This window comes from Bubalus bubalis, chromosome 14, assembly GCF_019923935.1.
Source record: "Bubalus bubalis isolate 160015118507 breed Murrah chromosome 14, NDDB_SH_1, whole genome shotgun sequence".
Taxonomy (NCBI): domain Eukaryota; kingdom Metazoa; phylum Chordata; class Mammalia; order Artiodactyla; family Bovidae; genus Bubalus; species Bubalus bubalis.
Genome location: NC_059170.1, coordinates 23,385,338 through 23,402,736, shown reverse-complemented (window position 1 = coordinate 23,402,736; position 17,399 = coordinate 23,385,338). Strand labels below are relative to the sequence as shown.

General features: G+C 49.0%; 1 protein-coding gene across 1 annotated transcript in view; it reads left to right on the top strand.

The window, feature by feature from the left end:
• ANGPT4 (angiopoietin 4) overlaps positions 1-17,399 on the top strand; it is a 52,274-nt gene that overhangs the window by 21,340 nt on the left and 13,535 nt on the right. The window contains exons 2-7 of the mRNA XM_006048971.4: positions 2,234-2,389; positions 3,916-4,037; positions 6,749-6,981; positions 11,007-11,122; positions 13,159-13,260; positions 14,728-14,894. Of these exons, the coding sequence (XP_006049033.1) occupies positions 2,234-2,389; positions 3,916-4,037; positions 6,749-6,981; positions 11,007-11,122; positions 13,159-13,260; positions 14,728-14,894 (896 nt within the window). The remainder of the gene's footprint in view (positions 1-2,233; positions 2,390-3,915; positions 4,038-6,748; positions 6,982-11,006; positions 11,123-13,158; positions 13,261-14,727; positions 14,895-17,399) is intronic.

Here is a 17,399-nt window from a genome sequence, read left to right as displayed (position 1 = left end):
TTTTTTTTCTTGAGTGTAGTAAATACACAGATTTTATTATACTATTATTTATGCTGTGTGAATGTGTGAGTGTGAAGAACACCATAATAATATTATTTTTTTAAAAGTAAGCATGGAGAAGGCAATGGCACCCCACTCCAGTACTCTTGCCTGGAGAATCCCATGGACGGAGGAGCCAGGTAGGCTGCAGTCCATGGGGTCACTAAGGGTCAGACACCACTGAGCGACTTCACTTTCCCTTTTCACTTTCATGCATTGGAGAAGGAAATGGCAGCCCACTCCAGTGTTCTTGCCTAGAGAATCCCAGGGACGGGGGAGCCTGGTGGGCTGCCGTCTCTGGGGGTCACACAGAGTCGGACACGACTGAAGCGACTTAGCAGCAGCAAGCATGGAGAGGGAGGGAAAAATGGAGATTATTTGTTCAAGAAGTTATGTTGTTTGGGGGTGAGCAGAGAAATTAGAGACACAGATAGAGGGAATCTGTGGAGTCAAGGATATTTTTTTTCTTTAATTTTTAACTAGGGACCCTTGGACACATTTGCCTGTTGCAGAGGCTGGGGCAGGAGAGGAAAGAAGGGTCAAAGGGACAAAGGCTTGAGAAGTTCAGACACACTTATCTCCCTGGTCCTCAAGTCCCCTTTGTGACCTCTGCAATTGAGCAAGCATCAGTTGGCTGAGTCTCCTCCCAGAATTTCTGATTCTGTAGGTCTTGATCTGGAAACTTGCATTTCTCACAAGCTCCCTGGTGATGCTTGTCCCAAGGACGCACTTTAAGAAGCAAGGCTCTGATCGACACCACTTGCGCCCCCTTCAGGATTTGACATTGCACTACAACGAGCCATGCCCCCTTAGAAAGCACAGAGGTGAGGGAGGTATGGGAGCAGACAGTTTAGATGGAAGAGAGGTGAAGAACTAAGGAAGAAGCAGCTGAAGCCTGACCCCCAGCCAAGGTCACCCCATCTCCCTGGGAAGCACCAGTCTTCCCAGGGACCTTGGGAGCTGCCCTGTTGGACCTCCTGGAGGGCTGAGTGACAGGGGGTGGGAAGGAGCCAGAGCTGGGGGATCGAGATGGTGGCGAGAGGCCAGCAAATATGCCCAATGGAGAGCGAGTGGAGGAGGGGCACCGGCTCTCTGTCCTCAGGCACTGAGCCCTGAGAACAGACCGTTCACCTTTGCAATTTGATCCTGGTCTCATGCCAGCTTCTCCTGCTCTTGGGAAAAAGCCGCCCTGTCAAAGAAATGAACATTAGCTTGTCAGATCCCAAGATATCTGAGCTGGGAGAACCCTTGGAGGCTGGCCAGTTCAACTCCATTTCACAGATGGAGGGGGCCAGAAAATAAATGTCCGGTTTGATGGATGGACTTGCAAACTCCGGTATAGGGAAAGATGCATCCCCTCTTCCCGCTGTTGGCTCAGTCCTACGAAGCTAGGTCATGGCCATGATGTTGGGGACTATGATGACAATTGCTGTTTCCCCTCTTAGCGACTCATTGAACACACTTTTTTTTTTTTTTGAACACCCACTGTATGTTAAGCACTGTGCTAGATATGGAGATAAAGTGGAAAGCAAGCCCAAGCTCCTGGCTTCATGGCATTGACATGTCAAGGGCAAGTTTTAAAAGGCAACAAACAAAAAATATGTAATACAAAGTTGGGGCGTGATAAGGGGTTGGAAGAGAACTGAAATGACATGAGGGAGTGAGCCTTGTAGATGGTGTGGGGTGGTAGGATCCAGACGAGAGGGAATAGCATGTGCAAAGGCCCTGAGGTAGGTCCATGCTTGCTGTGTTGGAAGGGCGTCACAGAGGCAAGGTGTCTGCAATGGAGTGAGGGGGACTAGGAGAGGAAACCAGAGTGGTAGCAGGAGACCAGGTCGTAAAAGCACCTGCAGTCACGGAGGACTGGCTTTTCCTCCCTGACTTTTCCAAGGAAGACTTTGGTGAGATAGGAACCCTGGGGGGGCTCTGAACAGAGGAGAAGTGTGATCTGACTTCAGTTTAACAGGATTTCTCTGGCTGCTGAGTAGAGAATGGGCTGTGTATGGGACAAGGATGGAGGCAGAGAGGTTGAGGAGAAAGCAACAAATAGAGTAAGCAAGAGGTGATGGCAGCCTGACCTGGCATCAGGGCCTCCCTCAGTTGCTCTATGTCCTTCCAGGGGACATGTGGAAGGGACAGGAAGCTTCCTCTAACCCTTACCCATGACCCCAGTGCACCGTCTATCTCCTCACAGCTGGAAAGGTACATCCAGATGAACCTGAGGTTGGAGCTGGCACAGGCCCAGCAGCACATGGTCCAGAACCAGACAGCCACCATGCTGGAGCTGGGCACCAGTCTCCTGACCCAGACCACCGCCCAGACCCGCAAGCTGACCGACGTGGAGGCTCAGGTACTAGAGGGTGAGGGGGTGGTACTGGGGGCACCGTGGCTGGCCAGGCTGGCTCATAACCCTGGTCATCTTGCTTTGACCCTTGTCCCTGGGGAAGATCAGAGCCTCCTCTGACCTTACAGCCCCCTGGGGCCCCTCCCTGATGACCCCATCACAGAACTGTCTCCCACCAGGCCACGAGCCCAGAGCAGGAAGTGGGGGACGGTAGACACTGGGTTTGGCTCTTCTGCCTCTGTGATTCCTGTGTCCGGTCCGAGATGGGATTCAGCAGCACGAACACACCTGCCCTCAGGGGGCTCACAGCGCTTCAGGAAAATGTGGATAATAAATTAGACCTATTTATTAGACCTCAGGGGGACAACAACTCTGGAAGAGGAGGCCACAGGGAGCAGCAGAGAGGGAGGTAGGAAAGGGACAGGAATATAAGTGAGAGAGTGAGTAAATGAATGGCTGAAAAGACAGCTGACAAAGGGCCGCGTGTTTCTTAAACCTTACTATGTGCCAAGCCCTGTTGGAGATGCCTGGTTCTAGTTTACAGCAGTAAATAAAATAGCTATGCATCCGTACCCCCCTGGAGCTTCCTTCTAATGAGCACCAAGAAAACAAACAGGATAAATAGCATGTGTATGAGACGGTGATAGTGCTAGGGAGAAAACAGCAAGGACGAAATGACTGGTGGAGACTGTGTGCCAGGAGTGGCGAGAGGGACAAGTTGCAAGCTTAGACAATACAGCCAGGAAGGCACTGCTGGGAAGGTAGGGTTGGGGGCCAGGCTTACTAGAACAGCCTTCCCAACAGGGAGAGCAGTATGTGCAAAGGCCTGGAGGTGGAACAGAGCTGGCAAGCTCCAGGAACATCAAAGAGGCCAGTATGGCTGGAATGACCCAGGGAGACTGGCGGGCCAGCGTCAGAGGTGATGGAGGCAGGTGGCATTACAGAATTTTGCCGGCCACTACCATGTGCGATGGGAGCCACAGGAGGATTTTGAGCAGAGGGTCCGCATTTTAAAAGTCTACCCCAGACTACCAACCAAACAGAGGCCTATAGAGGACAAGATCAGGGACAGGGAGCCCTGTGAAGAGGCCAGTACAAGACACAGGGTGAGAGATGGAGGTCAGGGCCAAGCGGGTCATAGAGGGGCAGGAGAGTGGCCATAAGCAAATCGGGAGGTGGAGCAAATATCTAACTGCTGATGGATTAGATATTGGGGGGGAGGTCAAGGCTGATTCCTCCCACATACATGGCAGGAGGAATGGAACTGCCATGTACAGGTATGGGGAAGAGCAAATTTAAGATAATCACAAGCCTAGCTAGGTGTCATGGTCTGTGCACAGGTTGGGAAAGCATTTCCAGAAACAAGGCAGAAGGAAAGAAAGGACCACGATATTAGGGTCTATGAGTGAGAGGATGTAAATAGGTCAGCAAGTTTCTGGAATGGCAGGGCTTGAGGTCAAGTGCGTGGCTGTTGGGCAGAGCTCCTGAAGGGCTTACAAAGCCCCCTCTCCCCACCTCCCTTGTCGGGGCAGGTCCTGAACCAGACGTCACGAATGGAGATCCAGCTGCTGGAGACCTCACTGTCCACCAACAAGCTGGAGAAGCAGCTGCTGCTGCAGGGCCATGAGCTCCACCGGCTGCAGGGCCACAACAGGTGGGCACTGGCACCCTGACACGGGGCAGGGGCAGGGACCAGGGCTGAGCTCCAGGGCTGGGCTGGGACCCAAGTGGGCTGAGGATCTGGGGTGAGCCCCAGAACCAGCCTGAGCTGGGCTCCGTCAGGGGGCAAAATGAAAAGGTGGACTTGAGTTAGTGCCCAGGATGGGGGCTAGGGCCAGAGGTAGAGGCCTGAAGACTGGAGTTAGAGCTGGGACATGGCCAGGGCTAGGGCAAGGCCTGAAATCAGGGTAGGAGATCAGACTAAAGTTGAGAGTGAAGGTGGACACTGGGGCTTGGCTGAGGCTGAGGCTAGGGGCTAGGCAGGCATGGGGCCTGACCACCTTGCCCTGAGTGGGGACAGGAGACAGGCATTTTCCTGAGATGTGGGACACCCTGATTCTTCCTCTCTTCTTTCTCTCTCTCTCTCTTTCTTTCCTTCTTTTCTATCTTCCTTTATTTATTTTATAGATCTTAACAGCTTTTCTGAACCACCATTTACATACCATACAATTCACCCCGTACATCTTAATTTGCTCTACATATCTGTAAATAAATAAATATAATCTCACCTACCAACTCCTCTCCTTCCCAGAAACAACCACAGTGATATGTTTCTTGTCTGTATTAGCAGCGAGTCTCAGCATTTATAAGCAAATAAACACAAAGGGAACACCCTTTAAATTACAAAGAAAGAGTCCTGGGGTACAGATAAGGCAGAGACATGGACCTCTGAAGCTGATTTCATCTCAGTTTCGAGCTGAGTGGAGGAAAAACTGCCAAGCTCAGGCTGGTGGAGAAAGCAAAACCCACACAGGTAAGCAGTCACAGGCCTGTGTACAGAATGAGATGTTATTGTTGCTCATATGCTGAGTCAAGATAAGGATACAAGCATCCTCAAGCTCCCTGTGATCTGGGGGCCATTAATGATAGTTTGTACACCTCCTTATTCTTACTCCCCACCCCAAGGGACGGGGGAAGCCCTGGGATACTACCAATGACTCCGAACTGAATTCAAGTGCCTAGAAACCAGTAAGCCACCAGTGGGCTTCCCTGCTGGCTCAAATGGTAAAGAGTTTGCCCACAATGCGGGAGACCCAGGTTCAATCCCTGGGTTGGGAAGATCCCCTGGAGAAGGAAATGTCAACCCACTCCAGTATTCTTGCCTGGAAAATCCCATGGATGGAGAAGCCTGACAGGTCACAGTCCATGGGGTTGCAAAGAGTTGGACACAACTGAGCGACCACCACACACAGAAACCAGTGAAGATGGAAGATGTCATCAATACACGCTTGGCCCATGGAGACAGCTAAAATTCTAGAATCCAGGTGGAATTGTCTCTTCCTGAGGCATAATCTGGGGTCCAGAGAAATTCCTCCGGCCCTGGCTGGGCTCATTTTCTTAGACTGGAGAATGGTTGGCATAGCCTCATGCATAAGAAAATATCTCCCTCCTGCTTCATCTCTCAGCTACCCACCCACTGGCAGCAGAGGCAAATATGTATGCATAGTCCCCTTTTTAACCCTTTTTAAACCCAAGTGGAACATACTATTCTTTGGAAGATGATATTTTCTTTTTTTTTTTTTTCAATTATCCTGGAGATGGTTCCATAGCTACGTGACACACTTGTGCATTCTTTTCTCCAGCTGCATAATGTTCCACTGGACGCCTGTCCCCAGATATATTCCCCAGTGCCCAGTTAATGGGTACTGAGGTTGTTCCAGTCTCTTATGATTCCAACACGTGGTGCTATGTATATTGTTCCCATACCTTATTGGACACACATGTGAACAAATCTGTAGGACAAAAGATAGTGCAAAAGCTGAGTCAAAAATGTCTTTCTTTTTAAAAAAAACTCATTACAAAAATGCCTCATGCTTATTATATCCTCAGACAATAGACACTTGTACAAAATGAAAGGGAAAGTTGGCCCCCTCCACCCACTCCCTTCCTTTTCATTTCCATCTGCTCAAACCTGCTCCGCAGAAGTACCAGCACTTAGTGGATTTTCTTTCACATTCTCTACAAACACAGGTACCACCATGTCCTTCCATATGTCTATCCACGCCTCTTCCTATAAGCTCCCGAGTATCCCTCAACAATTTACATTAATACCTTTTTCTTTCTCTTTTAATTTCTCACATGCGGGGTTAGACTGGAGGCAGTGATGTGCCACTCCAAGTCGCTGGCCCCTTTTCCCTTCTGCACAACTGAGCTCAGCCTCCTTGCTCTTCAGAACTGCTCCAGATCATTTCCAGGGAAACCAGAACAGAAGAGCCTCAGCCACTCCTGGCTGTTGTGCATTTTGGCTGTTTTGTTTTTCCCCATTACAACCAACTCCCCCAAAGGACATTCTTGCCCATGCCCCCTGGAACTTGCCTCTGGTGAGTGGACTGCTAGGTCAAAGGACACACGTATTTGGGATTTGATCACGGCTAGCTGGTTGCTGGTGTGTCCCTCCCACCCCACCTGTTTCCTCTGCTGGACCCCAAGGCATTTTACTCCAGGGCCAGGTCTCTCTTTCCTCCCTTCCTCACTCTGCTATCCGTGGGCACGGACCTCCCGGCTGTGGAACCCTAGGCAGGACGCTACCTCTCCGAGCCCCGGTGCGGTCTGAGCCTCACCCGAGGACCCAGGGGAAAGCCTTGAGTGTGACTGCACGGTGGGGGCGGCGGGTTCACCCTTGTGCGCTCCCTCCCCTCCCTGCAGCGCGCTGGAGACGCGGGTGCAAGCCCTGGAGACGCAGCAGCAGGCGGAGCTGGCCAGCCTCCGCGGCGAGAAGGAGCGACTGCGGCGCCTGCTGGGCCGCCAGAGCGGCGCCCTCGCCGGCCTCGAGCGCACCCTGCGCGCCGCCAGCAGCAACTCCAGCCTCCTGCAGCGCCAGCAGCACCAGCTGCTCGAGTCGGTGCAGCGCCTGGTGCGCGTCATGGCCCAGGGCCCGGGTGAGCGACCGGGGCGCCCGGAATGTGGGAGGAGGGCAGCAGAGGGGAGGGAGACCCTGCTTACCCTCCTGCCCTTTCATGCTTGTTCTGGCAGCCACTGCAGAAAGGACCATCCCCGCCCCCACCCATGAAACAGAAACAACAAAGAGTAGTCATCATGGTGACAACAACCGCAGACCTAAGAGGAACCAATCCAGATTCCTCCTGACTCCATGAGTGACCTTGAGCATGCCCCATCCCTCTCTTGGTCTCCCTTTCCCCATCTGTTCAATACGGGTGGTGATAAGGACACCACCAGCCCAGACTGACAAGTTGAGGATTCCAGGATCCACCCTCCATCCCTGCTTGCTTGGGCTTGCCCCCTCATCCCCAAGCCTCAGTTTCCCTGTCTACAGAATGGAGAGGTTGGATTCAGCCCCACCCCACCCCCTCAAGGACTTCTCTCCCCTCTAACCCAAGAGGACCAAACAGAAGCGGAGAGGCACCTCTGAATCAGTTTCCTAAGAAAGGACAATGGCTGGGCTTGCTCCCCAGCCCCCACTTCTAATGGGGCCGACTTCAATCACTCAGTTCCAGCGTCAGTCACTCAGTCAACAAGCACTTACTGAGCCAGCCCAGTGCTGGGTGCTGGGGGTACACCAGTGAACAGCATAGTTCCACAACTGTCTCTTACAAAAAAAAAAAAAAAAATACACCATGGCTTGCCCCTCTCTGTGGGTCTCTGAGGGAAGGAGGAGGAATTGCATATTTGTTAAGTGCCTGGTATGTGCTAGGTGCCTTGCTAGCAGTGTTCCTGAAGTTTCCAGACTTGTTTAGTCGCTCAGCTGTGTCTGACTCTTTGCCACCCCATGGATTGCAGCATACCAGGCTTCCCTGTCCTTCACCATCCCTCAGAGTTTGCTCAAGTGCATATCCATTGGGTCGCTGATGCCATCCAACCATCTCATCCTCTGTCATCCCTTCTCCTCCTGCCTTCAATCTTTCCCAGCTTCAGGGTCTTTCCCAGACAATGGAAGGCCTAAAAGGCTGTGTGCAGGAGAGGAGACTTCAATCTGAGGGCTGCAGGGAGGGACTAACTCATTTTCTAGGGACTAACATTTAGGAAGCGTGATTGGAACCAGGGAAGGGAGAATGGCTTGGTGAGAGAAAGACAGGGAAAGGGTTCCTACTGCTGCTGGGTCACCATAGGGGGAAACTGGAAAGCCTTTAAGGCACAGGAGCCAAACAATAGTGAGGGATTCCAGATGCTATTGGCTGGCAGCATTGTGGAGACAGAGGACAGCACCATAGTGCCATCTAAGCTGGGCACCCTGAGGTGGAGGTTTGAAAAGGTCTGAGGTGGCCACAGGCAAGAGAGGTGGATATCGTCCATAATTAACAGTGACCCGAACCCATCACTGGCTTGTGCATAGTGGCAATGAGGCTGCCTAAATTCATCCTGTAGCTCAGCCAAAGGCATGGGGCCTGGGGCCAACACCTCACCCTACAGGCTCACTGCCAACCCAGTCTCCAGTTGTGGCCCAATGTCTGCTTCCCTTCCCCAGGGACCAGGGGCCTGGCCAGTGAGACCATGGAGATCCTGTCCAGGGAATGTTTTTGCACAGACTGGGATGGATTGGGGGGCTTTTGTCTTTTCATTTGCGATCTGGGAATAATAGCCTCCTTTCAACAGTGCCTCAGCTCCAAGATCCAGGATCCAGGTTCAAGTATGAAGCCAAAAACAGGAAGTCACACACTTGGTAGCTTCCTGGTTTGTCCCTGGTCAGGATACCTATCCATCTGGAACTTTAGCCCTGTCCATGGATACCCACCTTAAACTTAGTGACTCAGACATTAAAGAATCTCCTCACAATGTGGGAGACCTGGGTTAGATCCCTGGGTCAGGAAGATTCCCCGGAGAAGGGAATGGCTACCCACTCCAGTATTCTTGCCTGGAGAATTCCATGGACAGAGGAGCCTGGCAGACTACTTGTGGTCCTTGGGGTCACAAAGAGTCAGACAAGACTGAGTGACTAACATTATTAGTTATTGGATACCCACCTACCCAAAGATTGGATTCTGGTGGATTCATAGCCCAAAGCTCTAATGGATTCCACGAAAGGAGCCAGAGAGGGGATTTGAATAGTTTATTTACCAATAGGCACTAGGCACTTTTTTCTTGCTAAGCCTGGAGGCCCGCAGAGCCCTGGTGGAATTTGGCCATTATATTAATATCCTCTCTTAAGGCCAATGGTCAGCTCCCAGGGAAAGCAGAATGTAGAGGAGGGGCCCACTTAGGAGATGCTGGTAGAGTGGACTGTAGAGGAGACTCTGGGCCACCTACCCTGAGGGAGCTCTAAGAACAGCTCCCCAGTGAGACCCAGAGAGAAGGCAAGCCCTGCTCATCCCTTCCCACCTGACCCAGCCGTGTGTCCTTGAGCCAGTTACCTCACTCCTGGGCCTCAGTTTTCTGGTCTATGAAATGGAGAAGTACCTCAGTGGAGTTGGAGCCCCAGTACCTGTCCTGAAAGACTGTAACAGCCTCATCTCTGGTCTTCCTGCTTTGAGTCTGATCCCTCCCATTCTCTGTCCTAATCTCTGGCCAGAGCACTCTTCCTTGCCACAGTCTGCGCTCCTCAGCCCCATGTTCAAGACTGAAATCTCAAGACTCCTCTCTCCTTCCTTGATGACACTTTCTAGTTCATTGAACAGCTAGAGCTCCCTCTGGCCTCAGGTCTGAGATCAGGGTGTGAGTCATCTCCTCTCCGTGGTCTCAGGCAAATTCCCCGTGTGTGTGTGTGTGTGTGTGTGTGTGTGCGTGCGTGCATGCATGCTAAGTCAATTCAGTCCTGTCCAACTCTTTGTAACCCCATGGACTGTAGCCTGCCAGGCTTCTCTGTCCATGGGATTCTCCAGGCAATAATACTGGAGATATTCCCACTCATAGATTGAACTCATGTCTCTTAGGTCTCCTGCATTGGCGGCGGGTTCTTTACCAGTAACACCACCTGGGAAGCCCCAAATTCCCCTTACCATACCCCAACCCCAGCACACAGCAGTCCTGTTCCCACGTCGGAGCCTGTGCCTGTGCTGTTCCCTCAGCCTGAGACAATCCTCCCTTCTACACCTGGGCAGTCCCTGCTCCTCGTCCAGGTCCCAACTAACTGTCAGCTCCTCTAGGAAACCTTCCTGGGCCTGATACATTCTGTGTCCCCAACATCTCCCAGCCCAGAACCTGGCACAGAGCAGGCAGGAGTGCCCACCTGGCCCTTTCCCTCTCACCTTGTTATTTAGTTGATCAGTCACGTCTGACTCTTTGCAACCCCATGGACTGTAGCCCACCAGGCTCTTCTGTATGGGATTTTCCAGGCAAGAATACTGGAGTGGGTTACTATTTCCTTCTTTTCTAAAAAATGTTAATATATATATATATTTTATTGAAGTATAGTTGACTTATAGTGTTTTAGGTATACAGCAAGATGATTCAGTTATACATATACATGTATATAATTTTTCAGATTATTTTCCATTATAGATTATTATAAGATATTGATTATAGTTCCCTGTGCTATACAGTGAACCTTTGTTGCTTGTTGTGTGTCCATTTTCTTTTAAATTAGAAATATACTGTTCTATTCATACTAAGTCAAATAAGTAGAATCAAAATTTGTCATACATTTTTAGCTAGGCAAAATTTCATAAGTTTTCTAAAGGGATCTTCCTGACCCAAGGATCAAACCCTCATCTCCTGCATTGGCAGGTGAATTATTTATCACTAAGCCACACCCATCTTCATCAATGTACATTCATGCTCAGTCGGGTCTGACTCTTCATGACATCATGGACTAGTCTGTAGGCTCCTCTGCCCATGGGATTTTCCAGGCAAGAATACTGGAGTGGGTTGCCATCCTCCAGGGAATCTTCCCAACCCAGGGGTCGAAACAGAATCTCCTGTGTCCCTGTATTGGCAGGTGGATTCTTTGCTACTGAGCCACCTGGGAAGCGTTTTGCTCTCTGCTAATTGCTTTCACCTTGTCCCATTGCAGCCTCCATGAGGGCAGCTGACCAGCTGTTCCAGGACTGTGCAGAGATCCAGCGCTTTGGGACCAATGCCAGTGGCATCTACACCATCCATGTGGCCAATGTGACAGAGCCCAGAAAGGTTAGGGGGCTCCTTGGGGACTGAGGCTATCAGAGGGTGCTGAGCCAAAGGACCCGTGCTCACCCCCACCTGCTCCCCACATTCACTTCAGGCCTTGTCCAACATCTGAGATCCCAGAGAAGGTAGGGGTGACTCAATCAGGAGTCAGATCATGCAGTTAAAGCGGATATTTTCTAGCTTGTTCCATGTGGGATATTAGGGACTGGGACTGATGGAGACCCTGAACTTTGAGGACCAGTTTATCAAATGTGTGGAGGGAGCGCACGAAGTCAAGGCAAAATGTGGATGTCAGGAGGGAGGGTTTGGGGGCCAAACCCAAAAGTGGAAGAGTTTGAGATATCCTTTTTAAGATGCATTCAGTCTGAGTATTTACTTAAGTGAAAAAATACACCACTTTTAAAGTAAATATTTTATACGAAATTAAGTAAATTCAACTATGGTGGGATTTGGGAAGTGTGAATAGCTAAAATTTGGAAACACTGATAGAGAGGGAAGAGCTGGCCTGGGAGGTAAGAGATCTGGGCTCAGACTTCAATTTTACTTTGACTCATTCACCTTGAGCAAATACTTTCCCCTTTCTGGACCTCAGTTTCCCTTCCTGCAACCTCTGCTACCCTCACAACACATACCACTGTCTTCTCTCCTGAACAGACCTTTAACATCTCAGAACCTCTATTCCAGCTACTCCCCTCCTCCACTGGAAATGCTATTTCCACTCATCTCTATCTGGCAGGCATGTCAACATCCAAAGCCTTGTTCCAATGCCACTCCCCTGGGAAGCCTTCCCAAGCTGTCCCTGACTCTTTCTTGGGAACTCATCTTGTAGCTGCCCAGATGTTCATATTCAATAGTCTGCCAGCTGTATCAGACCTTCTAGCCATATCAATCTGCTAGCTTCCTCCAGATCAAACCAGCCCTGGGGGCTGATTTATCTCTCATTTGTCTCTGATTTGTCTATTAATAGTATGGGACTAGACACCAAGTATTTCCTCATCAAACATTGAAATCTACTGAACTGGCTGAAAAATTAATATGTAAACAAAAGTTAAACTGAAAGATGTGATTGCAATGGATGGTAAGCTCTTCAAAAAATGAACTCCTTGTCTCATCCATATTGGCACTCTCTATGCCTTGGACTGCAAGGAGATCCAACCAGTCCATCCTGAAGGAGATCAGCCCTGGGATTTCTTTGGAAGGAATGATGCTAAAGCTGAAACTCCAGTACTTTGGCCACCTCATGCGAAGAGTTGACTCATTGGAAAAGACTCTGATGCTGGGAGGGATTGGGGGCAAGAGGAGAAGGGGACGACAGAGGATGAGATGGCTGGATGGCATCACTGACTCGATGGACGTGAGTCTGAGTGAACTCCGGAAGTTGGTGATGGACAGGGAGGCCTTGCGTGCTGCGATTCATGGGGTCTCAAAGAGTCGGACACGACTGAGCGACTGATCTGATCTGATGCCTTGAATGGAGCCTGCTACCTACTAAGTGCTCAGAAAACATTTGTCCACCAAATGTAATAACATTTTTTTTTTTGGTATCTTGTCCCAACCATGCGGCTTGCAGAATGGTTCCCCAACCAGGGATTTAACCCAGGCCTCCATAATAAAAGCACTGAATCCTAACCACTAGGCCACCAGGGAACCCCTGTAATAACATTTCCTGAGTCTACGCCATATATCAAGCACTTTACACCTCTTGGCATTTCATTTTTAAAGGAACCCTGCAATAATAGTGAGTGAAAAGCCTCCGTTTACTGAGTTCTGTTCTTAGATGGATGACTCATCTAGTTCTCACGACAATTCCATTGTGCAGATGAGAACCTAAGGCACAAAAAGATGAAGGTATTAGCATCCTCGTTTGACAAATGAAGAAAGGAAGGGTTTGGGCCTGGATCTATGCGATGCCCTTGACCACCAAGCTCACTGTTTGCTTTGTGATGTTCTGTCAGTCAGATGACCCTCATGCTGGCCCAGACCTGGCTTCTGGCTGCCTCCAGGGGCTTCCAACTCCCCACCTTCTCAATTCTCTCCAGGTGTTCTGTGACATGGAGGCCAGTGGAGGTGGGTGGACGCTCATTCAGCGCCGTGAGAATGGTAGCGTGAATTTCCAACGGAACTGGAAGGATTACAAACAGGTAACATTGCTGCCCTGGGGAGGATCTTGTCAGTCCTGAAACCTGGGGCAGGATGTGGGGTGTGGGCAGGCATCTGGTTTGCCCTCAACCCTTCTCAGGAAAAAAAGTCAGCCTGCCTAAACCAACTCCCTTCAAACAGGTTTGGCCAGCGCACATTCACTGTCAAGGACTCCAACACCCAAAATCGAACCTTCTTTTTGCAAGTCCTGACGTATATCCTAAAAACGAAAGTTTAGCTTTCATTTTATTTTAATTTTTGGAAAAGATACACGTTGCTGGAAAAATTTTACCAAAAAATGGAACAGAAAAAAGTAACCTCTGCTGCCCACCCCTGGATGCACTGCTTAAATGAATGTCTTTGTCTTAACACACATACATGACTACATCTGTAGGAGAGATTTTTTAACGCAGAATTGCTGGCTCAAAGACCCCATGCATTTTACAAGATGAGGGATAATGCCTGATTGTCTTCCAATTTTTTAATTAAATTTTGAGTAAAGGATTTTTGGCAAGCTGACTTAAAAGCTCTTAAAGTTTTTAAGAGCAAAAGAAATAGAAAAAGATACTCAAACGGAAATATAACAATACTATTTTTTGTGTGTCTGCTTGCTGTCCATTTGACAAATACTTGAAAATAAATAGCAAATTAAGCTATGACTGTTCTTAAACCAATTGGGTTTTAAAGAATTATTCAAATGGCAAAAAGAAAGAGGGTACTCAAAAGCAGAAATACACAAGAGTGCTGACTATAAACCATGAGGCTGATCAGTGGTACTAAAGTGGGGAGTGGGGCTTAGGTGTGCCCTGTCCTTAGTGCTGAATTACTGTCCTGGCTAAGGGTGCTGGATACTTGTCACCCTGGGACACTTTCCACCTCAGTGCTCTTCGTTTTACATTTCTGTTACTGAAATTTTGCAGTGGCTGCCATGTCACTGAACAAAGTTTGCTCAACCATGTATGCAGCTGATTTAAGTTTTTAGCTAGTTTTTAACTGAGATTTAATATACATGCATTTCTGTGCACAAATCCTAAGTGTAAGTAAGATTCAGTGACCTTTCACTGAATATGTATTCACCCATGTGACCACCATTCAAAGATAGATGCGCAACATTCCCAGCACCCCCAGAAAACCTCCTTGTGTCTCCTCCAAGTCAAGACACCCCCAAAGTAGTGTTTATTCTGACTTCTACCATCACAGACTTTTTTTGACCTGTTCTTGAACTTCATAGAAATGTGATTTCAATTGCTTTTAACAGGTTTTTACATTTACAAAAGTCTTAGTCATTTTACTCTAGAAGTTGGGGAGCTCCACCCTTAGGCCTGCCCACACTATTCTTTATGAACTTGGTCATTTAGCAAAGTGGCTTAGGGTGAATGTCCCCAGAGCCCGGCCCAGCCCAGATCCTTAACCAGAGGCGTAGCCTCTGTCCTCCACATGCAACCCACCCGCATTCTCCCCTTCCCTAGGGCTTTGGCAACCCAGCCGGAGAGCACTGGCTAGGCAATGAAGTGGTGCACCAGCTCACCAGTAGGGCAACCTACTCTCTGCGAGTGGAGCTGCAAGATTGGGAAGGCAACGAGGCCTACGCCCAGTATGAGCACTTCCAGCTGGGCAGCGAGGCGCAGCTGTACAGGTGGGCTCGGGGCCCAGGCTGGTGGGTGGGCGGGGGACCCTGGGCTAGTGGCTATAGAGTCTGCACCAGGGGTCAGTCCCTGGGCGTCTCCTGTTCCTGCCATCTGTCCCCCATCTGGGCGCGCGTCATGGGCTCTGGAGGCAGCTGGTTAGCACTCAGCACAGCCCGGCCACTGGGTGGGGTGGAAAGAATGCCACTGACGCTGCCGTGCCGGGAGCGGAAAGGGGCCTTCCAAGGTCAGTCAGTCATTTTGCAGAGGCCTGGAATCGCAGGGGTGATGTTCCCAGCCTGTCCTATGCTAAGAGGGGAAGTGGAAAGGTCTCCGGGCTGGGAAATGAGAGACCTAGGCTCATTCTCGCTCTCTCCAGCTCGCTGTGTGAACTCAGGCGAGTCAAGTCAGCTTCTCCTTAGCTCTGTAACACAAGATGGGCTTAAACTTATAAAATCACCAAGGTCTCCCACCATCCCCCTCAGCCTGGGTTCTTGGTCCCATTCAGAAAAAGAAATGAGCATTTCTTGAGCACCTACAATGTTCCAGGCACATAGCTCCATTGAATCCTCCCCATAACGTTTTTTTTTTGTTGTTGTTGTTGTTTGTTTTTTTTAATTTTATTTTATTTTTAAACTTTACATAACTGTATTAGTTTTGCCAAATATCAAAATGAATCCGCCACAGGTATACATGTGTTCCCCATCCTGAACCCTCCTCCCTCCTCCCTCCCCATTCCATCCCTCTGGGTCGTCCCAGTGCACCAGCCCCAAGCATCCAGTATCGTGCATCGAACCTGGACTGGCAACTCATTTCATACATGATATTTTACATGTTTCAATGCCATTCTCCCAAATCTTCCCACCCTCTCCCTCTCCCACAGAGTCCATACGACTGTTCTATACATCAGTGTCTCTTTTGCTGTCTCGTACACAGGGTTATTGTTACCATCTTTCTAAATTCCATATATATGCGTTAGTATACTGTATTGGTGTTTTTCTTTCTGGCTTACTTCACTCTGTATAATAGGCTCCAGTTTCATCCACCTCATTAGAACTGATTCAAATGTATTCTTTTTAATGGCTGAATAATACTCCATTGTGTATATACCACAGCTTTCTTATCCATTCATGTGCTGATGGACATCTAGGTTGCTTCCATGTCCTGGCTATTATAAACAGTGCTGCGATGAACATTGGGGTACTCGTGTCTCTTTCCCTTCTGGTTTCCTCAGTGTGTATGCCCAGCAGTGGGATTGCTGGATCATAAGGCAGGTCTATTTCCAGTTTTTTAAGGAATCTCCACACTGTTCTCCATAGTGGCTGTACTAGTTTGCATTCCCACCAACAGTGTAAGAGGGTTCCCTTTTCTCCACATCCTCTCCAGCATTTATTATTTGTAGACTTTTGGATCGCAGCCATTCTGACTGGTGTGAAATGGTACCTCATAGTGGTTTTGATTTGCATTTCTCTGATAATGAGTGATGTTGAGCATCTTTTCATGTGTTTGTTAGCCATCTGGATGTCTTCTTTGGAGAAATGTCTATTTAGTTCTTTGGCCCATTTTTTGATTGGGTCATTTATTTTTCTGGAGTTGAGCTGTAGGAGTTGCTTGTATATTCTCGAGATTAGTTGTTTGTCAGTTGCTTCATTTGCTATTATCTTCTCCCATTCTGAAGGCTGTCTTTTCACCTTGCTAATAGTTTCCTTTGATGTGCAGAAGCTTTTAAGGTTAATTAGGTCCCATTTGTTTATTTTTGCTTTTATTTCCAATATTCTGGGAGGTGGGTCATAGAGGATCCTTCTGTGATGTATGTCAGAGAGTGTTTTGCCTATGTTCTCCTCTAGGAGTTTTATAGTTTCTGGTCTTACATTTAGATCTTTAATCCATTTTGAGTTTATTTTTGTGTATGGTGTTAGAAAGTGTTCTAGTTTCATTCTTTTACAAGTGGTTGACCAGAGTTCCGTTTTTGAGGGCTTCCCTGGTGGCTCAGACGGTAAAGAATCTGCCTGCAATGCAGGAGACCTGGGTTCGATCCCTGGGGTCAGGAAGGTCCCTGGAGGAGGACATGGCAACCCATTCTAGTATTCTTGCCTAGAGACACCCCATGGGCAGAGGAGCCTGGCAGGATACAGTCCATGGGGTCACAAAGAGTCGGACACGACTGAGTGACTAAGCACACACACACACACACATAACCTTCTGAGGTAAGTGTTGCTATACCTGCTTTAGTGATGTAGGAACTTCCCAGAGTTACAAGGTAGGGAAGGCATGGTTTTAAGCTCATTTCTGCTGCCAATACTCGTGTTTCTCCCCCATCGTGTTATGTCTCTGAGAAACTCGAGGATATTAGGATAAGCTATCTTGGAACCAGGACAGAATTGAATTCACAGATTCATGTTCCAGGGCCACAAGGGACCTCACATGTCATCTGGTTTTTCACATGATGCTAGAACCTCCTCCACAGCCACAGTCAGCATCCAACCATGCTGGAATGCTCCCATTAATGGGAAGCC